The sequence below is a fragment of the Trachypithecus francoisi genome, unplaced genomic scaffold, assembly GCF_009764315.1.
Source record: "Trachypithecus francoisi isolate TF-2019V2 unplaced genomic scaffold, Tfra_2.0 Lachesis_group8, whole genome shotgun sequence".
Lineage (NCBI taxonomy): Eukaryota > Metazoa > Chordata > Mammalia > Primates > Cercopithecidae > Trachypithecus > Trachypithecus francoisi.
This window is the reverse complement of record NW_022681473.1, coordinates 14403613-14431039: the sequence shown is the minus strand read 5'-3', so window position 1 is coordinate 14431039 and position 27427 is coordinate 14403613. Positions and strand designations below refer to the sequence as shown.

Here is a 27427-nt window from a genome sequence, read left to right as displayed (position 1 = left end):
CAACTTGGCGGGTTATTCGCCCTGCAACTCCCGCCAGCGCGCTGCTCCCGCTCGCAAATCAAAAGTCGGAAAGCGCGAAACCGCAGCCGCGCAGCTCCTCCTTGGCCTCCACTGGGAGACAGGGGACGCCGATGAGCGGGAAGGAGCAGGGCAGTGATTGCTTAGTTTATCCTGGGAGGCGGGAGCTGCCTTGGACTCAGTGGTAAGGGGGAAGGGATCACTAAGACCCGCGTGAGTCATCCGTACAATAGGGAGGGTGGGCGGGTTGGCGCGCAGTCCCCTAGGCCAGAGATGAGTCATTTACATCCAATGAGAGAAAAACAGCCTTCAGAGACTCTTCGTCCATTGGCCAGCGAGAGTGTCAATTCCCAGGTTCCTGCCGCGCGCAGGCGTGCCCTTCTAGGCGGGAAAAGTTCAGCTGAGAGCTACAAAAGACCAGCCTTTCCGGCACCTGCGAATCCAGAGCGGTGGGCACTGACTGGCACGTGCACTCTGTGGACAGACTCTCCGGTTTTGTGAGTGGTTTTTCTTTTTCTGGGTCGGACCTGGAGTTCTCTTAGGGGGATGGCTGACAAAAGCAATAGGCAGAAGGACCTCGGCCCAAAGTCAAGGAGGTTTTGGATGGGGAGCTGGGCAGCCGCCAGTGTGGTAATTCCCTTCCCCGCCCCTCAGCTTGAAAGACCAAGAGTTTTACTCCTGAAAAGATATTTGGAGATCGTCTGGGTTTTCCTGAATCTCAAGAAGGTCGTTTGACCCTGGTGGGTCCTTTCCTTGCTCAGCGCCGTTCGCGCCCATAGAATGAGACCAGGTTCTGTTAAGTAGAGCAGAAACTATTCACTGATCAAGGAATGGAGTAGGGGAGCCCCTGCTCAAAGTGCCTGGGATGTAGTGTGGGGGTGCTTCTTAAGGTCTTTTAGGGCACGTAGTTGGAGAGCAAGGATTCCGGGAAAGAGGTGGGGCTTTCCAGAAAGCGCTGAGTGCAGCAGTCTCGTATTTCCTGTGCACCCCAACACTACATGTGCCTGGCAAGGTGCATTTCTCCCCGAGGCAGAGATTTAGGTATGATCATTAGCAAGGATTCAGGTTAGGGTAGCGCTTCTAAGTTCGTTTCCCATCTTGTAGCATGGTGGTTACTGACATGCACTCTCTGTTTCTGTAAGCAAGCACAGCTTCAAGCACAGGTGACCTTCATAGGTTCTGGGGCTTTAGGAAAGCATTGAGGTCATCCTGCGGTGACAGAGGCAGCTGTTCAAACAATGTGGTGCGCGTTTGAGAGGGGAGTTGCGGGGTGAGGCAGGTAAAATTGCAGATTCCACAGCCACACCCCGACATAGAGAATCAGAGTCTGTGAGGGTGGGATCTGGATTCCTTTTTAAAAAGCTCAGAGGAACCAATTCACACGAACAATACAAGTTTGATCTGAGCCAAAGTCCTTAATTTAGAAATGAGGAAATGGGGATCCGTAAAAGGGTCACAGGGAGAGGGCTGGAGGAAAGTTAGACTATGACAGTTTTAGGGTGGTTCTTTCCTGGCCTTGAGAAGTTTTCTCAGCTGCTGCTCTGATCAGTACACAGCTGGATGCTTTAGGGCAACCCTCTTCATATATCTGGAGTTCCCTCTCTTGCAGGTCTCCCGCCAGGTCTGTGGCCTGTGACCTCTTGTCACCCTGGTCTCTCAGCTTTGTCTCCTCAAATCTGGAATTCCAACTAACTTTGTCTTGCCGCCCTTCCTTGCAACACTGGCCTGGAATCCTTCAAGGTAGTCTGCTAATGTGGATTATAGGATGCATTTCAATTGTCACTGTCCTTAACTGCATCATGTCCAGTTCCTTGCAAACCATGGTTTCATATATTTTGCTCTTTTTGTTTTGTTTTATTTTCAGACTAGGTGGAAATCCGGTCCCTGTTACTCCTTTTTGGCCAGAAATTCAAGGTAATGACTTTTAATGTTTCTGACTACTAGTTCTATCATCTCTCTCACTTCTGGACCTGTCTCTATTCACTGATGTTTCCTGTCATTATGGGTCATATTTATCCACTTTTTAAGTGCTTGCTGATTTTTTTATTAGTTATCAAGCTTTGTTAATTTCACAACATTGGGTGCCAGAAATTTTTACATTCCTGTCAATATTCTTGAGCTTTGTTCTAGTATGTTGATATTTTACATGGAAACCATTTTATACTTTCAAAGCTTGCTTTTATTTTTTAGGTGGGACAAGAACTAGTGTTAATTTTGTCCCACTATGGAAGAAATACCTTTCTGAGTAGTCTCCCTGATACTTCATGAATTATGAAGTTTTCTAGTCAGATTTTTGTGAACTGAAATTATACACAGTCCTGTATGAGCCTCAGAAATTGTTACGTCTACTCCTTTTGGGTGATTCTTTTCCTGTTCCTTTTCAGCTGTTTCATTCCACCCATGCATTGACCAAGCTGAAATCTCAAGGGATACCCACTGCAGATCTCTGATACTGTGTGCTCCTGTGGCTCTCTTCTCCCTAGTACTCTGTCATACAAGTTCCAGTCATCCTGGCCTCCCCAAACTCCCACCTTGTCTTCTCAACTCAGGGAAACTGTGAGACTCTGCCTGTTTCTCCTTCCTAAGATATGCCTTGGAAACTGCATACAATAAGCTAAATGTCCATAGGGCTTACCTCATATGATTTTCTTCTCAGATATTAGAGATGAGGTCCCACACCACCTGATGTCCAGTGTTTGAAAGTGGTTATTTCATAGATCTTGTTTTTTTGGTTTTTTTTAGACATTTCACGTGGCAGAATAAATTCAATCCTTGTTTCTCCATCTTATCCACTAGTAGAAGTTAGTTATATTATCTTTGAACTCATCATGAATTCCATGAAGACTGAAGAAAACAAGTCATTTAGTGCCACGGGAGATGACCAGAGGACTAGACCTGAAGTTTCAGAGGTGTGTCTACTTTTTTACAACTCCCCACAGGAGTGATAGTCTAACCATAGTGCCATATGAGGTTCTTGGAGATAAGTTCTTAAACAATGGTAGTTATAAGTCTTTCTCTTAGGTAGTTTAAAATATATTTGGGGAGCTCATACACATGAGTGCTTGTGGAAAGCAAAATGATAGGGTATGAGTTAACAGTGCTAAACGTGTCTTAAGACAACAAGATGACTAACAAACAATATAGGCACTTAAAATCTTGGAAAGTGTAGACAAGCAAAAATAATCAGCTAATGTTTACTGAGGAAACACTGTAGGCCTGGAATTGTGTCCCATTATATTGATTATTCCATTTAACAGTTAATAGAACATGCAGTAAGTATTATTATCATACTTATTTTACAAAAGAAGAAACTGAAGCTCAACTTGCTTATAGTTGCAGAAGTAACGGACTTCAGAGCAAGGATCTGAACCTAGGCTGTCAGAATGCGGAGACTGGTTTTTGACCCACACTATTTTGCTCAAAATATGCAAACTGATAATACTAATTTGAGACATAAACAAGTGATTTTAGAGTACAGAGAGAAGAATGCTTAATTCAGACTTAGGAAACTACAGCAGTGTCATATGAGAAATGATTTATTAATGAATAATAAATCTAAAATTGTCAAACTCATAGGTGTAGAAGTGGTTGTTGGGCTGGGAAGAGCGGAAAATGGAAGTGTTAGTCAGGTGGTACATAGTTTCCTTATACAAGGTGAATAAGTTCTAGGGATCTGTACAGCCTGGGTGCCAATAGTTAACACTATTGTACACTCAAATTCTTGCTAAAATGATAGATCTTATGTTAAGTGTTCTTATTACAAAAATAATAAGACAGCAGGAAAAGACTTTGGGAGGTGATAGATAGGTTGACGGCATAGATTGTGGTAATAATGTATCTCCATACTCATCAAGGTGTATACATTAAGTATGTACATTAATTATGCATTTTGTATGTCTAACACTAATTTATTTTTTAAAAAGAACGAATGACATTTCACTAGCATATCAAGGATGAAGGAATGGCCTGAGGATAGTCATGTACACAGGAAAACATATTTGGGGGACAAGATAGCTTTATTTGATGCTGTATAAGGAGAATTCGAGAATGTGGTATGCAAATACTGCTTTCTGTACTGATAAGGTAGTATAGTGCCAAGATCACAATAGGCTTTATATCAATAAGAGCTTTCCATATTTCCAGTAGAAATATTTTCTAATTGTGAAACAATAAAATGGATTCATTGGCTCACATGAGTGGACATTCCAGAATTCAGCTGAGCTCTTCATTCAGTGGTATACAATTTCTTTAAGGACTTGTTTGTGTGTTCAGTTCCTATGTTCTGCTTTTCTTGCTATCCCCTGGCTGGCTTTCTGCATAGTGACAAATAGAGCTGCAGTAGTATCAGGTGCTTTACTCTCCCAATAATGAGTCTATCCTGGTTTCCTGAGGAAACTTCTGTTTGCCATCTAATTGTCCCAACTTAAGTAGCTCACCCATTTCAGCACAAAACCTTGTGACTGAGAGGGCACATATAGATATTCTTAAGCTGGCATGAATTCATTTCCATACATGTATGGCTCCTAAAAAGTGGGAGAGGAGTAGAATAGCTTTCTGGAGAATAGCTGCAGTATCTTTTTTTTCTTTGAATTCCATGTGTAGGTCTTTGGATTTTCTTCTGTAAAAAAGGAGACGTGTTTACAGACTTTATCTTTGTATTGCTTAGGAGGAGTTATTCAATTCACTTTGGACTTTGTTAAGTTAAATATTAATGTTAAAATGTTTAGGGCTATTTTGTTCAAGACAGTTGCCAATAATCACATGTGATTATGTAAATTTAAATTTAAATTCAACTTAACTAAAATCAAATAATGAAAAAGGTGAATAGTACAAATTCTCAGTTACATCACATGTCAAGTACTTAAGAACAACCACTTGTGGCTGTGGAATTAGACAGTACAGATGTAGAACATTTCCATCACTGCAGACATTCTATTGGGCAGTACTAGTCTAGGGCATCCAATGATAGAACAGAACTAGGGTATAAAACTGCCAAACTATTTGTCTGGAAAATAGAACGAGAGGGAAAAGTCAAAATAAAGGAGGCAACAAAGCAAGGGAATATAAATTTAGAAAAAGTGGAAAAAGTAGAAGATACAAAAAAAGTGATAGAAATGAACACAAAAACCCCTACACCCCATTAACTGTCTTACAGATTATTTGAAAGGCTTTAACTTTTATTATTTCCTTTAAATTTATTTATTTCATAGACAGTAAAATTCAGTCTTTCTGGTATACAGTTGAATGGCCTATAACAAATGCCTACAGTAATGTAACCATGACCAAAATCAAGAAGCAAAGCCGTTCCATCACCCTAAATAATTCCTTGTGTGGTTCCATCACTCTAAAAAAATTCCCTGTTCTCCCCACTAATCCCCTATTCACCCCAGTCCCTGGTAACCACTAATCTCTTCATTACTCTAGTGTTGCCTTTTCCAGAACATTATGTAAATGGAACATACACTGAATCATACCCTTTGAGTCTGGCTTATTTCACTTAGAACATTCCACTTAAGTGTCATAAGTTTTGTTCATGCATTGATAGGTTTTTCTTTTTATTGCTGAGTAGCATTTCACTGTGTGAATATATCAAAATCTGTTTATCCGTTCACTCACTGAAAAGCATTTGAACTGTTTCCCATTTGGGGACTTTGTATATAAAGCTGTTGTGAACATTTGCATACAGTTTTTTGCATGAAGATTAGTTTTCATTTCTCTTGGGTCCACCTAGCAGTGGAATTGCTGTCATGGAAAGTGTATGACATAACTTTAATTTTATAGGAAATTGTCAAAATGTTTACAAAGTGGCTGTATGATTTCCCTTGCTCGCTACCAATGTGTGAGAGTTCCAGTTGTTTCATACACTTTTCAACACAAAGTTTTTCTGACTTATTCATTCTCATAGGTATGTAATGGCATCTTTTTGTGGTATTAATTTGCATTTCACTAATGACTCATGATTTGAGCATCTTTTCATGTGTTTATATCATCCACATATCTTTAGTGAAGTGTCTATTAAAATATTTTGCCCGTTTTTATCCTGGTTGGTTATTGCTGAATTTTGAGAGGGCTTTACATATTTTGGAAACAAGTCCTTTGTCATATTGCTTTTCTCATAATATTTGTGATAATTGCTGATATTTTATCTCTGTGTGGCTTGTCTTTTCATCCTCTTAGTCCTGTTTGGGAGGGAAAAGTTTTCAACTTTGATGAAGTTCACTTTCTCTATATTTCTCTTTGTGGATCATGCTTTTGTTTTTCACATCAGAGAACTGTGCTAAATCTAAGATCACAAAACATTTGTAAGTTTTCTTCCAGAGTTTTGTAGTTTTAGATTTAAGTCTGCAATTTATTTTAAGTTTTATTTATTTTTTGTATGGTGCTATATCTGGATCAAAGTTTGTGTGTTTGTGTAAATTGTGTGTTGATTGTGTAAAAAAATTAACCCAATTGTGGATGATTAGCATCTTAACAATGTTGAGTCTTCCAATCTTGAACACGATATATTCTCTATTCATTTTGGTCTTGTTTAATTTATTTTGCTGCTGGGTACCTGGGAGAATAGGCAAACCTGGTGCATGAAGGCAGAGCAGGGAGTGGGTGATTGAAGTGGCAATGTGACTGGTGCACTGTTCTCTCCAAGGTCACCAGACAAGATGAGAACTAGAAAGATCAGAAGTACAAGGCACAAGTGACAGAGGTTAGTCATCCTGACATCATGCAGCTTTAAGTTTGTCCAGAGAACTGTGAGTGGCTCCTCCTAGCAGACTTTGTGCCATTACCTCTGGGTCTCTGGAGTGTGTCTTGCCGCTTTGACGAGAAACCCTTGCTTCCTCCATCCTACGTAAACTCCTCAAAGGAGAAACCTCCAGCACTGGAATCTCCCTCTCCAGACAAAAGCTCTGCACAGATGGAGTCACGACTCCATCAGCGTCCCCCAGACGGAGTCACGACTCCATCAGCATCCCCCACACTTAGAGTCCCCTGGAAACTATATGGTCAAGATCATAAGTTATGTATGCCAGATGCAACAGTCTGTTGGGCACATTATACACGTCTTATGGGAGTCTCACCACACCTGGAGGGAAATGTTTTCCAATTTGATAGAAAACAGAGGGGAGGTATTTGTTCAGAATGCATTTGAAGCCTGGCCCCTCAGTTAGCAAACTTTGTTGACCAGCTTCTACTTTAGGGACTAGGCATGTGAAAGAAGGACAGAGTCCCAGCTCTTGTGAACTTTACATGTTAAAGAGTGAAAGAGACTATCCAGGAAACAGACAAATAGAAAGTTTTCGCTAGTGGATCAAGAACATACAAAGGTAACAGAAAGTGGCAGGTGTGTGCCTTGGAGTGCTACTCTGGCTGGGGAAGTCAAGAGGCCCCTGAAGTGGCCCTAAAGAGACCCAAGGGAAAGCCAAACAGAATGGTGAGTGCACAAGCCCTGAGAATGGCTAGGGCTTCCTGTCCGGGGCCTGAGTGGGCAGCATAGCTGGGACCAAGGGGAGAGGAGCTGAGCAGCAGAAGGTGGGGCAGAGGGAGGGGTGGACAGGGGCCAGAACACTCTAGCCTCATGGGCCTTGGAAAAGAGGGGATGGGAAGATGCTTGAAGGGACAAGAGTTGAGAGTGGAGGCTGTTCCACAAACATCCAGGCTAAAGAGGAGAGGGCCTGGGGTGGCCTGAGACTGGGAGCTGAAGGGGCAGAGAGGAGGGGGTGGAGTGGATGAGAGGTGTGAAGGAAAAGAGATGGAGAATGTAGGGCTTAAACTGTGGAGGTCAGAGAGGGAGCAGAAATGACAAGTGAGTTTTGACCCTAAAACCCAAGCACTTTATCACTGACAGGAACTTTGCCTTTTTCTTCCTTGTCTCTAATTGGCCAGGACAGTGGTGAGTACATAGTATTCATTCAATTATTTATTCAATGAACATTTGTTGCAAACCTACATGCCTGGTACATCACAGGCACCAAGGATATACCAGTGAATGTGGTGATATCCTTGTTCTCTTGGAGCTGATACTATAGAGGGAGAAAGGAAAAATAAATTGTGTGTATGTGTTTGCATGCACATGTGTGTGTGTGTGTGTGTGTGTGTGTTTTGATATGGGCGGAAGGGAAAAGAATGGTGGAGGCTGTTTTGGAAGTGGTGATAATCGGCTTCTCTGATAAGGTAATATCTGAGACCTGAAAGGAGAGAGGAGGTGAGTCCTAGAAATATCTAGGGGAACAACACTGAAGATAGAGAAAGCAGCAAGTACAAAGGTTCAGAGGTAGAAGGGTGCTTGTTAACTGACCAATAAGTCTAGTGCTTGTTGACTCACTAATCAGTACCTGTGTCCCTTCCATTAGACTTGGAATCTCTAAGGAACATGCCTGGGTTTTCTCATCAGACAAGAGGGGTCAGAGAGGTGGGATGGGGGCCACTTTCTCTCTTTCTTTATGCTGTTATTCTTTTTTCCAGTCCTGGCCAGGCTTAGAAGTAGGGGCCAGGGAAAGACAAGGGTTGAGTCTGTTACAATCTGGAGAAAAGGTAGAGAAAGTCAAGGAATAAGAAGGTTCTGTGCTGTTCCAGAGCCCACCACTCCTACCCATGCTGTTTCTGCTTTTAACACCTGCAGGTCCCACCCTGTCATCCAGTTCCCCACCTCTGCCACTGTTGTGGCATCCATCACACTAAAACTTTCTGTTTCTTGTGTTACCAGTCACAAGTTTTTAGTCTCGCATGCAATAGAAATTGACACAAGGCCAAGTGAGTTTCCCAGACAAGGCTTTATTAGAGGCTTGTTCTCGAGTACAAGGGAGACAGCACTGGAGTGAGTTCTCCAGATGGCTCCCCAAGGATAGATCTTTTTGCTGTTTTAAAAAAAGCTGACATGAAAAGCATGAGGTATGCTAATATCATTGTATGTGTTGGGTGGACTGTAGAGTGTGCAGGCACAGTGAGAAATCATGTTAGTACTTACATCACATGATCAAAAAATGGTGGATAAGTCCCTCCCTGGGTGGGGATTTTCACATAATAGGCAAGCGATGAGGTAAAGTTTGGTCATTCTACTGGTCCTGTGTTCATGCAAGTGATAAAGTTAACTCCCTTGAATGAGATTTATGGTAGAATGCTTCTTAGTTTCTTAAAGGTCTTACAGCCAATGAGGATGGCACCAGTGGAGATGCAAGTTCTGGTAGTCAATGGAAAAATGCATTATTGGTGGTGGAGGCAGAGTCCTGCCCCTACTCTCTTTCACTTGGATATTTACTTCCCGGTGCATTATTTGCCTCTTTGGCTATCTTGACAGGGGTTGGGCATAATTTCACTGGGAATGCTGTGAATGTGGTTATTTCCTGCTCTGCTTCAAGGCCTCGAGACTGAGAAGGTACATAGAAGACTCCAGAATCTTAGAATCTCAGCTCAGATTCCATCTATACTCTGACTTGTGTCCTGGACCTTAGTCACTTCCTCTTTATTTTTCCTCAGTCATTTCTGTTTCTCTAGCTAACTTGCTGACATAACATGTTGCTCTAAATTCTGCTGATTCAAAACTCTTTTATTCTTACCAACAAAGCATAACAGGCATCTCCAAATATGCCTGACCACACATGAGCTCTTACAAGGCCTACAGTGAATTCAGATTACCCAATCCAATAATTTATTCTAATTTTAATTGTAGACACTCCCCTCCTGGTAAGGTGAAATGCTGCATCCCAAAGGCCCTTTCCACAGAGCATTCCAGGGCTCAGTGAAGAGACATTCAAAAGAGCCAGGTCCTCGTTTCCCATGTGTGCCCCTCTTCTGGAGCCCAGAGCTATAGAGGGAAGAGTGACTGGCTTCTAGGACTCTTAACTGAAGAGAAGGCAGTTGAGGACCACCAAGGAAAGGCCTCAGAGTAGAGAGGAGCTAAGGTAGCTGGGCCTAGTCAGCTGCTCTTTGTCTTAACTCAGGGGTGCTCAAAGCCTGGCCCCTAGGATGGCAGAATCAACACAGACTGAAGCCTCACCCTAGATATATTCCGTCAGATCCTCTGGGTTAGGGCTCAGCAATCTGTGTTTCAAGAAACCCACAGGTGATTCTGATGCAGAATGGTGGCAAGAACCCAGACCCAGAGTGGGACTGTCAGGCAGGTGGAGTCCTGGCTCTCCAGTAGACTCTGAACATGAGAGGCCATGGGCAAAGCCCTTCTGGACCTGGGCATCCATTTCTCCATTTGACAAGCCCCAGATTTTTTACCAGGTCTCTGAGGTAGTGATAGAATCAGGTTAACATCTCAATGGGAGATGCACAGAGAACCGTAACCTTCCCCCTTTCTCACTTAGAGGGAAAACAAACTATGTGCAGTTGCTTTGAATGTCTTTGGGTAAAGTCACAGGGGAGCTGCCTGCCCTCTGAATGAGCCAGATAATTTGATTTACCCTATTTAGTTAGAGATCTTGCTATACCTTAAGCAGAAAACCCACCACCACTAACACATACTTTCCCACAACCCTGGAAAGGAAGAGACATGTTTTAGTTGGAATTTGCTATCCCTAGACCCTCCTTCCACTTCCACTCTTTTTTGGCAAGGGGACTTTTCTGTACTGCCTCCTTAAGAACTCAGGTCCCATCAAAGTGTGGAAAGAACAATTACATTTGTTTGGCATGTTTGCTTTTTTGATAGCTTCTGAGGAGATTAGGAGGAGGGCAGGTTTTTCAATCCTCCTTTAGGGATGCAAGTACGATTACCTCAAAAGTTTCCACTCCCTTCACACTTACCAAGGGTCCCCATAAGAGCCTGGCCTTTCACATATATTATCTCACTTACCAAGCACAGCTCAAAGATGTTAAACAAGTAGCCCAAGGTCACACAGTGGGTGGTACATGTAGCAGAGCCTGGATGTGTGCTTCCTCCCTCTGGACCCTACCGCCTCCCGCAGAGGTTTCACAGGGCAAGCTAGGACTGGCACTGAATCCTCAGGCCACTTAGTACCCTGTCATGGCCCTCAAGGAATCCACATCCCAGGCAACGACTTCTTCTGAGGTTTAGGAGTGAGGGAGTGACTCCCCAATCCTCCTCCTGTTACCAATGCAGGGTCTTCACTAAAAGTTGTCCTGCTTCTTGGCATTTTAAAGAAAGACTTAGTAAAAACATACAAACAAAGCAACAAAAGAAAGAAGCAACGAAAGCGTAGATTTATTGAAGTGAAAGTATGCTCAACAGAGTAGGAGCAGGCTTGAGCAACGGGCTCAAGAGCACTGGTTGCAGAATTTTCTGGGGTTTAAATACCCTCTAGAGGTTTCTCATTGGTTACTTTGTTTACACCCTATGTAAATGAAGCAGTAGCCCACAACCAGTTTTATTGGTTGAGGGAGGGGACCAACTAGAGGTACTTTCCATGTTTCATCTGCAATGCGGTGGAAAGCAGGAACTGGGGGCATAATCTGCAAAGGGAGGAGCCTCTGATTCTTTTGTTACTTGGAGAGGTGGAATTTTCCTTTTGATTCAGTTGTAGGAAGTGAGTGTGAATCATCCTTAGGTTCCCTGACTCCAGGTCCTGTTCTTCTGCCTCACTCCTTCAGACTTGGGGCATCCCTCTTGTCTCCAAGGGGGCTCCTCAGGGCTGCATTTGATCATTCAGCAGAACCTGAATTGGGGAAGGCAGCCAGGTCTAGTTTAATTTCCTACAATATATTTTAGGACAAAAGTCTTGCATATATTGTCAGAGTTTTCTACATAGATTACCTGTCATCTATGAATTAAGATAATTTTACTAATTTCTTTCTGATAGGGATGCCTTTTATTTATTTCTGTTTTTTATTGCACTGGCTAAAACTTCCAGCATAATGGTATAGAGATTCTGCCAGAGAAGACATTCTTGCGTTTTTTTCTAGTCTGGGGAATGCATTCAATCCTACACCATTAAGTATGATGTTACCTGTAAGTTCTTCTTAAGTGTTCTTCATGAGATTGAATAAGTTTCCTTTTATTCCTAGGTTGCTGATATTATTAGAAATAGATGTCAGGCTTACCAAATGCTTTTTCTATGTCTGTTGAGATGATTCTATGTACATATAGAAATTATAATTTTTCTAGTTGGCTTATTACAGTGATAACGTTTTTTCAAAAGTTAAACCAACCTTGCATTCCTGGTATTTACCTATTAGTTCTTGAATTTATGTTTATATTGGCCTGTAGTTTTCTTTTCTTGTAATGTTTTGCCTGTATATTATAGAGCTAATATTTCCCTATTGCTGAGGCAATGTTCTTTTTGGTATTGTGCTCAATGCCCCATGAATTATGATGTTTTCCCTAGGTCTGGTGGGAACAGCAACTATTCCCAGCCCTGTAAGATCTCCAAGGATTGTTCCTTCTAATCTTTTTGGGTAGTTGATTTCCCTGACTTAGGTGATTTCCTCACATGCATGTGCAGACCACTAGTCATCTGAAGACTTATGGGGACCCTCTCTGTACAGTCTTCTCCTGCCCTTCAGAAGCTAAACCCATTGGCTTCCCAGAACTCGGTTCCTTTTCCTCAGCTCAGTTGCTACTGAGGTTTGCCTGGATTCTTTTCCCTGCACCATGGCCTAGAGCCTCTTTTCAGGCAGTAAGCTCAGGCAGTCATAGAGTGTGCATCATTGTTTTTCTGTTTCTCAAGTACCACTGTCCTTTGACTAATGCTGAATGTCTTGGAAACCATTTTGTGTATTTTGTCCATTTCTCCAGGATTTTCAGGCAGGAGTATAAGTTAGTTCTATGTTATTCCATGGTGGCCAGAGTAGAAGCTCAGGATGCTGCTTTTTTTATTTTTCCAAAGACTTTAGTTTTAATTAGTGGAAATAATAGGCAATAATGGGCTTACTTTATCTTGGCTGCCCCTATTACTGTCAAATATATAAATATAAACATACCAGAAGGCTTCTTAGCCAGATTAAGGGCATCCTCAAAAATCTCACAGGGAACATCATGTTAAATAATGAATCATTATAAGTATTTCCTTTACAATGAGGGAGAATAGAGGAGTTCTCACTATTACTGCCTTTATTTAGCTGGTAAATAAAATTTAATTTAGCCAATACAGTGTGATAAGAAAAAATAGAAAAAAGATAATGTTTGAGGATTAAAAAGAAGGGAACAAAGTATATTCATGAAATATTCACAGATGGTATCATATCTATTTTTGAAACAAAAAAGATTTATAGATAAAATATTAGAATGATTATAATGTAGGAAATTGGCTAGGTTTAAGGTTGATATTTACAAAACAATGGATTTAGCTTAGTCAGCAATATCAGAAAATGTAATCCCTCAAAAATTATTTTATAATGCCTAGAAAAATATTATTTACTTAGGAAGAAATGTAAACATTATTTGTTAACCATTTATGGAGAAAATTATTTTGTTGAAGACTTGAAAATGAGACATAAATCAATATCAAGATATACTAATGAGTAGAAAAACTCAAAATTAAGACAGTATTTGGTGAATATACAGAAAAATATACCATTGGAACAGAACAGAGAGAGTAGAGACAGACTCACAAATTTCAAGATATGACAATATCTTTGTATTAGTTTGTGCTATGGTTTGAATCTTTGCATCCCCCACAATTCATATGTTTAAATCCTAATCTCCAAGGTGATGGCATTAAGAGATGGGGCTTTGGTGGGTGATTAGATCATGAGGGCTCTGCATCATGTATTTTGTTAGAAAAGTCCAGACTATGTAGTCTCTTAGAGGTAATAAAGTACCACTGACCGTGTGGCTTAAACAACAGAAATGCAATGTCTCATGATTCTGGAGGTTCAAAGTCCAAGGTCAAGATGTCAGCAGAGTTCGTTACCTGTTAGGGCTGTGAGGGAAAGATCTGTTCCAGGACTCTCTCCTTAGCTTATAGTTGGCCATGTTTTTCCTATGGCTCTTTACCTCATCTTCACTCTGTGTGTGTCTGTCTCTATGTCTATATTTCCCCCTTTTCTAAGGATGCCAGGGGTATTGGATTAGGGGCCCATCCCACGGCAGTGTGACCTCATTTTTAACTAAGTATATCAACAAGAACTGCATATCCAAATAAGGTCACATTTTGAGGTACTAGGAGTTAGGACTATAACATGTGAGTTTTGAGGGGACACAGTTCAACCCATAACAATCTTATGTGGCAAAACTGGCAGTACAGATCAGTGGAGAAAGAATGAACAATTCAGTCAGCATCGCTGGAGTAATTAGTTATCCACATGCAAAAAAATAAACAGTGATACCTACTTCAAGCTATATACAAAAAATAATTCCCGACTAAAAACTTGAATGGTAAAAGCAACCTTTACAATTTTTAGAAAAAAAAACAAAACAAAACAGAATTATCCTGTGAAAGGTGTTCTAATGATATAAAAAGATTAATAAACTTGACAACATTTAAATTAACTCCTTTATGACACCTGAGAATGAAAAATCAAGAAGAAATTCAGAATAGATGTTTGACACGTATCATAAATAAGTAATTTGTATCTACAATATTTAAAATACTCCTAGAATCAATAATAAAAAGACAAATAATCCAATATAAAAATGAACAAAAGACATAAACAAGCATTTTAGAGACTGAAGTGTGAAAAGGGGTTCAATTTCATTAGTAATTAGGAAACTACTGTTTAAACCCTCAATAAGATGCTATTTCACACCCACAAAATAGGGAAACATTAAAACAGATAACACCAAGCTTTGATGAAGACATGGAATAATGAAAACTCTCATTTCTCATTGGTGGAAGTGCAAGGTGGTACAACCATTATGTTAAATAATATGGCAATATCTATTATAATAAAGGTGATTACTCATTTTCTTTTTCTCCTTGCCTCATGTTTTCAAATATTTATTGCTAAACTCTATTTCTGAAGTTGAGCAATTCTACTTCTAAGTCTATCCTTGCACGTGTGCACCAGGAAACATATTTGAGGATATTCATAGCAAAATGAACCACTGCTTTTATTAGAAAAACCCCAGAAATAACAGAAATGTGTATAAACAGTTTACTTCTTCAGTGAATTATCTCTAACTGTAAAAGTGGATACAGAATTTCGTCAACTAAGATGAACCTCAAAAAAGTAGTGCAGGCCAGGCGCAGTGGCTCATGTCTGTAATCCCAGCACTTTGGGAGGCTGAGGTGGGTGAATCACGAGGTCAGGAGTTCAAGACCAGCCTGGCCAAGATGGTGAAATCCTGTCTCTACTAAAAATGCAAAAATTAGCCGGGTGTGGTGGTATGCGCCTTTAATCCCAGCTACTCAGGAGGTTGAGGCAGAGAATTGCTTAAACCTGGGAGGGGGAGGTTGCAGTGAACCAAGACTGTGCCACTGCACTCCAGCCTGGGTGACAGAGCGAGACTCTGTCTCAAAAAAATAAATAAATCAAATAAAAAAGTAGTGCAAATCACAGAAGAACACATTCAGGTGGATCTGTTTATATACAATCAAAACCAGCAAAATGAAACAGTGTACTATTTATACTTTTACTACATATATATATGTCCCTAAATAAGTGTAAGACAATGATAATTTTAAAACAAATTCAGACTTAGTGGTGGTCCATGAGAAGGAGAAAAGGAAATAAGATGAAGGAGGGACACACTGTATGCCTCTAATGATTTGTAGTGTAATTTGTAGTGTGCTATTTCTTAGGTTGGGAAGGAGATACACAGATGTTTATTATATGAAATATAAGGTGTCATAAACTGCTTTTGCCTGCATATATTTTATAGTTTTTTAAAAACACAGTATATAAGAGAAAGGAGGAGATGCTGAGGACTATTCACAGGATACTAGCTTGAGTAGTCAAATGGGTAATGACACCATTATCAGATTCAGCAACACAGGAAGAGGGGCACAATTAAATTTTATGACTCTGGTTTTGAAGGGGCTAAGAGTGAAATGTCTCTGACGTATCCAAGAGTAGATGTCAAAGAGGCAACAAAATATTGATATCTGGAGCTTAGATGAGAGGTCAGTGCTGCAGAGATAGATTTGGGCAATAAATATTTGAAAACATGAGGCGATAGAAGAGTCCCAAGACAAAAAGGAAATCACTATTCCTGAGACCTAAGCTCATTCCATTTCACCTACCAAATGATCCAAGCTGAGCTGTACCTTCTGATTTTACTCTCTCCAGGCTTATTCCTCTATTTATATAGACTAGATCCAATACTTCAGACTTCACAATGATTTCCTTCCAAGTTATGTTGACTCCTGTCATATAATGTTTTTTACTTATGTTTTTCATTTCTGTTGCATCAGATTCTCAATATCTTGTATCCTAGGCTACTACCAACTGATTGTATTTGAGTATTTATATTTATTTATGTATCCCATCCTATTATTTATCTGTCATTTTAATATATTTTCTTAGTGCTATCAAAACCATTTACAGAACAGAAACTAAACAGATTTTAATGGGAATCCTTGAAAGGTGATGTTTCAAAGGCCGGGCGCAGTGGCTCAAGCCTGTAATCCCAGCACTTTGGGAGGCCGAGACGGGCGGATCACGAGGTCAGGAGATCGAGTCCCTCCTGGCTAACCCGGTGAAACCCCGTCTCTACTAAAAATACAAAGAACTAGCCGGGCGAGGTGGTGGGCGCCTGTAGTCCCAGCTACTCGGGAGGCTGAGGCAGGAGAATGGCGTGAACCCGGGAGGCGGAGCTTGCAATGAGCTGAGATCCGGCCACTGCACTCCAGCCTGGGCGATAGAGCAAGACTCCATCTCAAAAAAAAAAAAAGGTGATGTTTCAAATATCTAAAAGATAAATTAAGTAAGTCCAGCTTCACTAGTAAGTGAATAAATGTACATTCTAAAAACAGTCAAATTAGATAGATTTTATATAGCAATTGGCAAACATTTAAAATAGTAACACTCAGATCCTCTTAGGGAATCAACCATAGGGGTGAGGTTGGTCTTGAGCAGCTGGAGAGAAGGGATGGGGTAAGTTGATACAATTCTCTGGAAGGCAGTTAGGCAAAATATATGTTGCAAAATATGTTTATATCCTCAGTTGTGGTATTTCCACTCCTGGGAATATGACCTAGGGAAATATTCAAATGTGCAGACAAAAATGTTATATTTGTAGGAAATTTTGTCATATTTAGAGTAAAAATCTGAAAATAATCTAAATATTCAGGAATGAAAGGATGGATTACAAATTATTATACAGTGAAATATTCTATAGCCCCTCAACTTGTGGTTTCAAAGGTTGCTTAATGCACAAAGTAGTGACACGTTGCCTAGTGAAAAATAAAGTCACATGCAACATAGTATTTAAGAAACATAAGATTTAGATCTGCATATGAAATAATAGAGGGCTATTTCTGATCCATTTCAAGTTAGGTATAACTCATTTCTTTGCATCTGGATATCCAGTTATTCTAGCACCATTTGTTACAAAGATGATATTTCCCCCATTAAATGGTCTTTGGACCCTTATTGAAAATCAAAGTACTACTTTTAAAAATCAGAAAACAAAATCAAAGTATACAGAGAAAAAAATAAAAATTAAAATAAAATGTAGAATGAATATCTCTGGTGATAGAACAGTGATTGATTTTTTTCTCCATTATTCGTTAACCATTATATTATCCAATTTTTATTCAGAAATCTATTCTATCATTAGAAAAATATAAAACATTATTAAGGGTGATTCCTTTTAACCTCTTTAACCTTTCCTTTTTAAGGATACTGTCATGAAGCGGACATGTGCTGACACACCTGTTGATCATTGTCTATCTGGCATAAGAAAGTGTAGCAGCACCTTTAAGCCTGAAAGTGAAGTCAGTAAGCATGAAACAGCCCTTGAAATGCAGAATCCAAATCTGAACAACAAAGAATGTTGTTTCACCTTTAGTTTGAATGAAAACTCCAGAAAATTAGACCGTAGTGTGTTTACAGCATATGGTAAACCCAGTGAGAGTATCTACTCAGCCCTGAGTGCTAATGACTATTTCAGTGAAAGGATGAAGAACCAGTTTAATAAGAATATTATTGTTTATGAAGAAAAGACAATAGATGGACATATAAATTTAGGAATGCCTCTCAAGTGCCTGCCTAGCGATTCTCATTTTACAATTACATTTCATCAAAGAAAGAGTAGCAAAGAAGATGGACACATATTACGCCAATGTGAAAATCCAAACATGGAATGCATTCTTTTTCATGTTGTTGCTATAGGAAGGACAATAAAGAGGATTGTTAAGATAAAGGAACTTCATGAAAACGGAAGTAAACTTTGTATTTATGCCTTGAAGGGTGAGACTATTGAAGGAGCCTTATGCAAGGATGGCCGTTTTCGGTCTGACATAGGTGAATTTGAATGGAAACTAAAGGAAGGTCATAAGAAAATTTATGGAAAACAGTCCATGGTGGATGAAGTATCTGGAAAAGTCTTAGAAATGGACATTTCAAAAAAAAAATTACAAAGGAAAGATATCCATAAAAAAATTAAACAGAATGAAAATGCCACTGATGAAGTTAATCACCAGAGTCTGATACAACCTAAGAAAAAAGTCAAAAAAGTCCATGAACCAGAGAAAGATGGAGAGACCAAAGATGTAGAACACAGCAGACAGCAAATTCTCCTACCTCAGGATCTAAGCCATTATACTAAAGGTAAAACTCACCAGACAATTCCCAGGATTAGAAATTATTGCATTCATAGTTTGACCCGAAAATATTCGCAAATAAACTCACAAGTTAGGCGGAGACCACATCTGGGTAGGCAGTATGCTATTAATCTGGATGTCCAAAAGGAGGCAATTAACCTCTTAAAGAATTCTCAAATGTTGAATGAAGCCATTATGCATCAGTATCCGAATTTTAAGGAGGAGGCACAGTGGATAAGAAAATATTTTCAGGAAGAACAAAAGAGAATGGATCTTCCACCATCTAAGCAATTCAACATATATAAAAAGGACTTTGGAAAAATGACTCCAAGTTCTATTCCATATGCAACCTTTGAACAGCTTACATATCATGGCAAGGCAGTTGGGTTCATGCAATGGGACAATAATGGAAACACAGGCAATGCTACTTGCTTTGTCTTCAATGGTGGTTATATTTTCACCTGTCGACACGTTGTACATCTTATAGCAGGTGAAAACACATGTGAAAGTTTGTGGCCAGATATAATTACCAAATGTGCTAAGGTAACCTTCACTTATACAAAGTTCTGCCCTACTCCTGACAATTGGTTTTCCATTGAGCCATGGCTTTTTTCCAATAAAACTCTAGATTATGCCATTCTAAAACTAAAAGAAAATGGAAATGCATTTCCTCCAGGACTATGGCGACAGATTTCTCCTCAACCATCTACTGGTTTGATTTATTTAATTGGTCATCCCCAAGGCCAGATCAGGAAAGTAGATGGTTGTACTGTGATTCCTGTAAATGAACGATCGAAAAAATATCCAAACGATTGTCAAGATGGGTTGGTAGATCTCCGTGATACCACCAGTAGTGTATGCCCTATGTTTACCCAAAGAAGTTTCCTATCAGAGGTTTGGAACATGCACACGCTTAGTTATGATACTTGTTTCTCTGATGGGTCTTCAGGCTCCCCAGTGTTTAATGCATCTGGCAAATTGGTTGCTTTGCATGCCTTTGGTCATTTTTATCAACGTGGATGTAATGTGTATGCCCTTATTGAGTTTGGTTATTCTATCGATTCTATTCTTTGTAATATTAAAGAGACAAACGAGAGCTTGTATAAATTATTAAATGATGAGAAACTTGAGACCTGCAATGAAGAGAAAGGTAAACAAGAGTCATTACTTCAAGATCATCAGATTGAACCCATGGAATGTTAGAAAAAAGATGCTGTCTTCAAGAAAATATGCCAATAATTACTGGCAAAGATTTCATGACAAAGACACCCAAAGCAATTGCAACAAAACCAAAAATTGGCAAATGGGACCTAATTAAAGCTTCTGCACAGCAAAAGAACCTATCAACATGCTAAACACACAACCTACAGAATGAGAGAAAATATTTGCAAACTATGCATCCAGCAAAGATTGAATATTCAGAATCCTGCTACAACCACACACATTAAAGATCTCAAATCACCTGATCCTACTATTGCAAATAAATCTCCACTGAGTTATTCATGTAAGTGTTTTATAGGATAAATCAGTTGCAAAAACTTGTTTTTAAATAGCATGCAAATAAAGCCTGCTCTTCATGGCCCCAATTCTGAAAGCCCTGTCATATATCACTGCTTGAGCTTACCTGCTGTATGACCTCTGCCTCCATCCCTCTGAACCAACAATGGGTTTCACAAGACGAACCAGAAACACAGTGGTTCCGAGTGGTTATAATACGATTCATTTGCCACCTAAATTTTAGGTAAAAATTATCACTGGAATGTTCAGAAACTGGGCACATAGACCCTGGAATTTTGCAACAGCAAACACATCTGAATTTGGAATCTATATCTCAAATGTTACCACCTCTGTGATGGCATCCCTGAAGCCCTCTCTGTGCTACCACTGCAGCCTGGTCACTTCGGTATTATGTTTGTAACTCTGTTTTTAAATTTTTTTACTTTTACTCATCTACTAGATTGTCACTTAATGGATGGTGAGGACAATGTTAGATTCATCTTGGCAATCCCAGTGCTTAACACTATCTGGCAGGCACGAAAATTTCCTCCAACTGAATAAAATTTTAAAAAGGATACTTTAGGTTTATATGTCATAGACATAAATTAGTGGAAGGTAACAGCTATCCCATAGAGCACATTAGAGAGACTGGTGTTCCAACAGCTACATGAAGTGGAAACATACAAACTAGCTAAAGGTGAGGCCCTGCACGTGGGGCTTCTCCAGCACTTTCTGTCTTTGCTGCATGATCCTTATGGGCTGCATCCAACCTTATCAAGTCAGCCAAGAAGAGAAAATCAGAGGCTGGTCCATTCCTTGCTGGTGTGATGACACAAGGAGTCATTCTTTGTGAACAGAACTCACTGGTGTCTGCAGTTTTTTGTTTTGTTTTTGCTTTTGGTAAAGGTTAGTTATAGTGTTGAAGAAGAACTAAAAGATATCCACTCAAAATGAATTCTGGCTAATGATTCTGGACAGTCCAATCCTGTGGTTCAATTTCTTCAATGGCCAGCTAAGGGAAAAGGGACTGAGCATATAAATTAATTCCCAGGCTTCAAGGAGCAGAAAACGCCTGCAATTGGTTTAGAAATTGCAGTGTGCTTTTGCTCTTGTTGGCTATAAAAAGGCTAGGGAGAAAAACGAAAGTTAAGGAATTAAACTTCCTACTGTATTGGTTTACAAGAAAAAAATTTATATATATATATAAAGTTATTTATATTTAAACCTATATATTTTATATTTTAATCCTTAAGCCTTCCCCAGGAATCCCTATACATGTTCACAATAATCCAGGATACCACAAGGGACGGAGAGAAGAGCATTTGAGATCTTGTTAGCCCTTGAGGTGGCCCCAAGGGGCTCACCAGCCTCAGTTCTAGCACCTTTAGACCAACAGATGGTTCTCAGAGGAGCACAAGGAAGTGAACGTCCAGCTTCCCAACTTGACACCCCCACTAACCACTCGAGCTTCCCCAACACTCAGTCAGGGAAATGCGGTTTCCCAGAAGGCTCAAGCTCTGTCCTAGAGAACTGAGGACTGGGTAAACCATTTCCACGCGGTGCTGCCATTGGCTTGAGGGATGTCGGTCCTCGCCTCGGCCCCGCCTTCCGCTTACCAGGTTTCCGCAGGCTCATCCTCTGTCGCCATCTGCTGGCAGCGCGCGGCACTCTCAACCCCGGTTAGGAAGAAATGCCTTTCCTGCTTGAGTTTTAGGGGCTGCTCTCACCTCTCTTGGAAGCTGTCCTGAAAGGGAGCTGCCACGCTGGTCTCATTCTGTGGAGCTGCGAATTAAGGAGCACTGCGGGCGCCTCGAGAGGGTCTTGGAGGGTCTTTCGGGCGGTGAGGTCTGGAGGAAAGCGGGGCGGGTTTCTGCGTCCTGTGGTACAAGGAAGACGGAGGCCACTACAGATCGCGCGCCCCTACTAGTCCCTGCAGCCCGAGCGCTTGAACCTCCGGCCACAGCTAGGACCGGCGCGGTGGTTATTTCCTTTTCTGGAAGGAGGAAGGCTAGCAGCCTCTGGAGTTTTGATGGGGCGGACACCCCCTTAAGAGTCCAAACGGAGAGTCCTTATGAGGGCATTACCCTCGTGGAGGTTCTTTGCCTTCCAGGTCTTGGACTGAGCTGGAGTCTATGATCTGCCTCCTAGGAATCCCGATCTCGCAACACTTTTGACCTCAAGTTGAAATGAACATCACCTTTTCCTGCTAGTGCTTGAGTAATTTGGTAATATTTATCCAAAACCTAAAAATCATGCACAACCTTCTAGACAAGTATACATCAAAACAGTAACATGGTAGTAGTAACAGAAGTAATAACGGCAAAGGCGCCATGCCATTTCCGGAGCATTCGTGCCAGGTGCATCTCTACGACCATCCCATAGGCTACCTCATTTAGTCTCATGCCCTCTATGAGACAGTATTAGCGGGAGCATGTTCTTTACACGCAATGACAGAACCAGGACAGAGGCAAACAGAAAGATGCAGTGGCTTCCAGTGTCGAGGTCAGCACAGTGTTAGTTCTGTCTACATTCTACTGCCCAAAGCCCAACATTGATGGGGTGGGGAGGAACTGCAAAGGCACCTGGCAACCGGTGTGTGTACAGGGAAGGGGGAAGATCTGAGAACAATTTTCCACACTCGGCGACTGGTTCTTCCAATTCTCCAAGTAGTTCAAACTAGATTAAACGGCAAACACGTGTATTTAACGTAGAATGTGTGTGCATTTTAATATATTGGATAGGCTATGAGATGTGACCTGGTAAAGCACTAGGCTTAGATACAATATTGCATTAAACTGCTCTGGGTCCATGAATGTAAGAATCATATTCATTCACCTCTGTTCCCCAATATCCAGTACAACACCTGGCACAAAGTAGTAATTAACACGTCTCTTAAATGAATGAAACCACTGTGGAAATGATATTATTTGTGTACCTTCTCTGTCTTCCCTATTTGAGGGCCGGACTCAACATTTTACCCTTCATAGAATCTGGCACTGGATCTTGTAAATTGCCACCAGAAATTTATACCTTGAATAGATGAGTGGATGAATGAAAAAGCAGTGAAGTAGGAAGGGGTAAGCAACTGTGCCTTTTTGCAGTTAGATATGAGAGGCAGTCATCATTCAATAGAATAAGTTTGGCTTCTAGTTTCAGATGGGAGTACAAATCCTCACAAGGATGTTTCTGCACAATTATTTGCTAAAGCTTTTTGTGAAATGGCGAAGATAATCTCACCTTCCCCACAGGGTTATTGAGAGTATTAAATGAAACAGACACATGTAAATGCCAAGCTCAGAGAGGAACTCAAAGCAGTACAGCAGCAGAGGTCATTTCCCTCTACGCACTCCCTGCTCCTTCCCTGGGCAGACATAAGTGTTAGCCAGGCCAGTGAAAGCAGTCAAGCAGCCAAGTTGGACTTTGTAAAGGTATCCCACACCACCACCACCCCTTTTAAAAGTTACTACAAAAGTAATGATAAGAAAGTTTTATATGTAATAACTATGGCATTTTTACCTTGATCACACATCTTGATTTATCAAACAGGTATTGATTTTCAGTGCTTTCAATGATTAAGAATAAGTTAGGGCAACAAAAAATGAAATCTGTGTAGAATATGATGAACCTGGAATTTTTGGTTTCATACATACGCGTGCGTGTGTATATATATGTATACGTATACATATATATGTATACATATATACACACACATATACAGAGCAGTAATGGCTTTTAAAATAAATTCAAATAATAATAGAAAACAAAACATCTTCATGCGTGATGTAATATTTTTCCTACAAGAAGGCCTTGCTTTAAAAATGTGCATAAGGTTATGCTTTTACATATTTTATGTAATTTCTTAAAGGTACATTATCAAATTAATATTTTCCAGCCAGGGTATCATATTTAAGGGTGATAGCAAATACTCCAAACACACCAGCTGTCACAAAATAATTAGGCCTACGTCTATTATTATCTGTTTCTGGTAATAAAATTAATCATAAATGATATGAATTATTGATGAAAATTAGTGTTTATAGACTATAAACATATGGAAAGTCACAAGAGCATTATTTTTACATATTTTTCAAGAATTCAGATAACATGTAACCTTTGATTATAACAGAATTCATTTCTAGCAGAATTACAAATACAGCAATTACAAATATAAATACTTCGTTAAGTCCATTCTGCTTTTAACTGTGCAACTACTTACAGCAAGAGGCAGGAATAAAAAGGTGTGTATAGGTGTGGAAGAAAAATCACCCCATGCTGTTTTTGACCTCACGTTGTAAAAAGTAATTTCTTACTATCAAAAAAGGCGTTTTCCCAAATAAAAGCAAACAAACAAGGAAACAAAAATACAGGAAAACAAAAACAGAAACAAAAACAAAAACAAAAAAACTACTAACTGACTGTGACTTAAGTGTGAAGGAAAAAAACCCTTTGCAGCTAATGTTGGAAAAAGTGTGTCCCCTGTAGATTTAGTCTAAGAATTAAGAAATTGGCTGGGTGCGGTGGTTCATGCTTATAATCCTAGCACTTTGGGAGGCCAAGGTGGGTGGGCTGCCTGAGCTCAGGAGTTCGAGACCAGCCTGGGCAATATGGTGAAATCCTGTAGTCCCAGCTACTCAAGTGGCTGAGGTATGAGAATCACTTGAATCTGGGAGATGGAGGTGAAAGCCAAGATTGTGCCACTTCACTCCAGCCTGGGCGACATAGCGAGACCCTGTCTCCCAAAAAAAAAGAAAGAAAAAAGTAGCCTGTCTAATGAAGCATTGACAACGAACTCAGGCTATGATTATAGAATAGGAGCTTCATAGCAATTGTAAGAACTCTGGTCCTTAGAAGACGAAAGTTACATTTAATAAATAAGTTTAATGTTCAAAATACCTTTCTAAAACTTGTTTGTAGACTTTAGAATGTGAATTTTATTTGGTTTAGATCTTACTAAGCTATATTTTGTAACTGAAATTAATACTTCATTTTTGCCCGAAATTAGTAGAAAAAACAATAGCCAAAGTTTGCTACCGAGAAATAAATGTCAATATTAGACTTTTTTTTTGAAAATATAGGGAACTGTAATTAGTAATATAAGTTAAGAAAATGACAAAGATGTCGGATAATGAAGAAAAAATGTGACAGTAATCTTTCATCCAAAAAAAGGTTATGTTCCTATTGCCTAAAGCCAAAATGTATTTCATTGCAAATATATATAAAGTTTAAGAACTGTTATTTTATGCCCTTTCTGTAGTAAGCCAACACATAACTTAGCATGCCATAAACGTTTTTAAAAGAAATACGATTAAAATTATACAAAATGACAAAAATGTCAGAAAGAATGTTGATAAATATCTTGGTACATAGTAGGTTTGGTTGCACAGATATTAGGTAGAGGAACATGTTTTATATCTTCTGTAATAATAACTTTTTATTATTTCCTTGTGCACTAATGTTTTAATATATCAAAATCATTTGAATAACCTTTCTGGTAAATCTCAACTTCGTAGATTGAAAACTTTTTTAAAAACTTTACTTTTGAGTTTAGTGGTACATGTGCAGGTCTGTTTTATAGGTAAACTCATGTCATGGGGGTCTGAGGCACAGATTATTTCACTACCAAGGTATGAAGCCTAGTACCTGTTAAGTTATTTTTCCTGATCCTCTCCCTCCTCCCATTCTCCACCCTCCGACAGGCCCCAGCGTCTGTTGTTCCCCTCTGTGTGTCCATGTGTTCTCATCATTTAGCTCCCTCTTATAAGTGATAATATGCAGTATTTGATTTCTGTTCCTGCATTAGTTTGCCAAGCATAATGGCCTCTAGCTCCATCCATGTCCCTGTATAGGACATGATCTCATTTGTTATGGCTGTGTAGTATTCAATGGTATACTGAGTTTTCTTTATCCAGTCTACCACTGACAGGCATTTAGGTTGATTCTTTGCTATTGTGAACAGTGCTGCAAGGAACATACATGTTCATGTGTCTTCATGAAAGAATGATTTATATTCCTTTGGGTGCATACCCAGTCATGGAATTGCTGGGTTGAATGGTAGTTCTCTTTTTAAATCTTTGAGGAATTGCCACACTGTTTTCCACAATGGTTGAACTAATTTACACTCTCACCTAGTATATAACCCTTCCTTTTGGAAACAAATTTTATCAGTATATTCAATTCTTAACACCCTTGTTTTAGAATATTTTAAGCCTATTGTCCTTTAATCACCATTTGCTTACACACTGAAATGTAAAACAGGCAAAAGAGAAGGAAGAAAGGAGGGAAGGAGGGAGGGAGAAAATTGAGAGAGAAACAAAGATAAAAGAAAAAAGAGAGAAGAAAGAAGGAAGGAAGGAAAAGAAGGAAGAGAGAGAGAGAGAAAGAAAGAAAGGAAGGAAGGAAGGAAGGAGAAAGGAAAAGAGAAGAAGGATGGAAGGAAGAATAAAAGAGAAAGAGAAAGAAGGAAGGAATGAAAGAAGGAAAGAAAGAAAGAACGAAAATTGTCTCCAGAGTAGAACTCTTGGCTGCCATTGTTTGGATGCTGGGTACTAGCTGTGATTACCCTTTCTGAATGTAGGAATGCACAGATTCCAAAAGTGAGTATCACAGAAAAAGTCAGCATTCAAATATGTTTTAAGTTTACTCTATCCAAACCCCAAAGAACCCACAGGAGATGAAGCAGTAATTTTAGCTTCCCTTGGTGTATTGTACATGCATTTAAGGCCAGTTCCTTCCTCCAAATTCCCACGTGTTTTGTAGTTACCAACACACCATTCAACCCCATCTGTTTATATATATCATAATAGTCCTCTGTTGATTGCATAAAAGTCGTCCCCTTTGTGGCTATAGTCGCCTTCTCCAATACACATCTACTCAGAATGCAGGTTCTTAAACAGCAGGCTGCCTTGAAAACCCTCTCCAATCTTCTTTGATCATCAGCTTTCAGATGCATATTCCTAGAGCCCATATTATCTTCTTCATCACCATCATAAACGTCTCCACATATTGATGAACGTTTGTAGAATCGATTTATGACAAGGACATTTACTCTTCCTGTATCCGCGGCTTCTTAGTGATTTTGTCCGAGTGTCCAGGCCTATCCCATCTGCTGGGGATGCCGCCCCCTGGGAAACGCCTGAATGTCCCCACTTACCCAACTAGCCTCAGCGCCTCCTATGTGCTGCAGCAGATGGCGCGCTGCAGACCCCAGCCTGGTGCCTCCACGCCTCCTCCCCAGCCATGATGTACAGACAAGGACAGGCACATTCTTGCGCCCCGACTTCCACCTCCGCTTCCCGCGCGCGCGAGACTCAAGC

General features: G+C 40.1%; 1 protein-coding gene and 1 long non-coding RNA gene across 6 annotated transcripts; one reads left to right on the top strand and one right to left on the bottom strand.

Annotated features, from left to right (window-relative positions):
• Positions 1-279: 279 nt before the first annotated feature.
• Positions 280-20048, top strand: FAM111B (family with sequence similarity 111 member B). Of its 5 annotated transcripts, XM_033207873.1 has the most exons (6): positions 402-515; positions 1628-1758; positions 1883-1932; positions 2403-2574; positions 2761-2927; positions 17694-20048. In XM_033207873.1, the coding sequence occupies exons 5-6, from the start codon at positions 2847-2849 to the stop codon at positions 19818-19820; spliced, it is 2208 nt and encodes a 735-aa protein (XP_033063764.1). In that variant the 5' UTR covers positions 402-515; positions 1628-1758; positions 1883-1932; positions 2403-2574; positions 2761-2846; the 3' UTR covers positions 19821-20048. The 5 variants fall into 5 exon arrangements, with proteins under 5 accessions (XP_033063762.1, XP_033063764.1, XP_033063763.1 ...); XM_033207872.1 differs by lacking the exon at positions 2403-2574; XM_033207874.1 differs by lacking the exon at positions 1628-1758 and having other exon boundaries at positions 472-515.
• Positions 11177-27400, bottom strand: LOC117081668. Its single transcript, XR_004436239.1, has 3 exons — positions 27265-27400; positions 20242-21991; positions 11177-11627 (listed from the first exon to the last, which is right to left on the bottom strand). It is a non-coding gene; the product is annotated as an uncharacterized LOC117081668 (long non-coding RNA).
• Between the last annotated feature and the right edge of the window lie 27 nt (positions 27401-27427).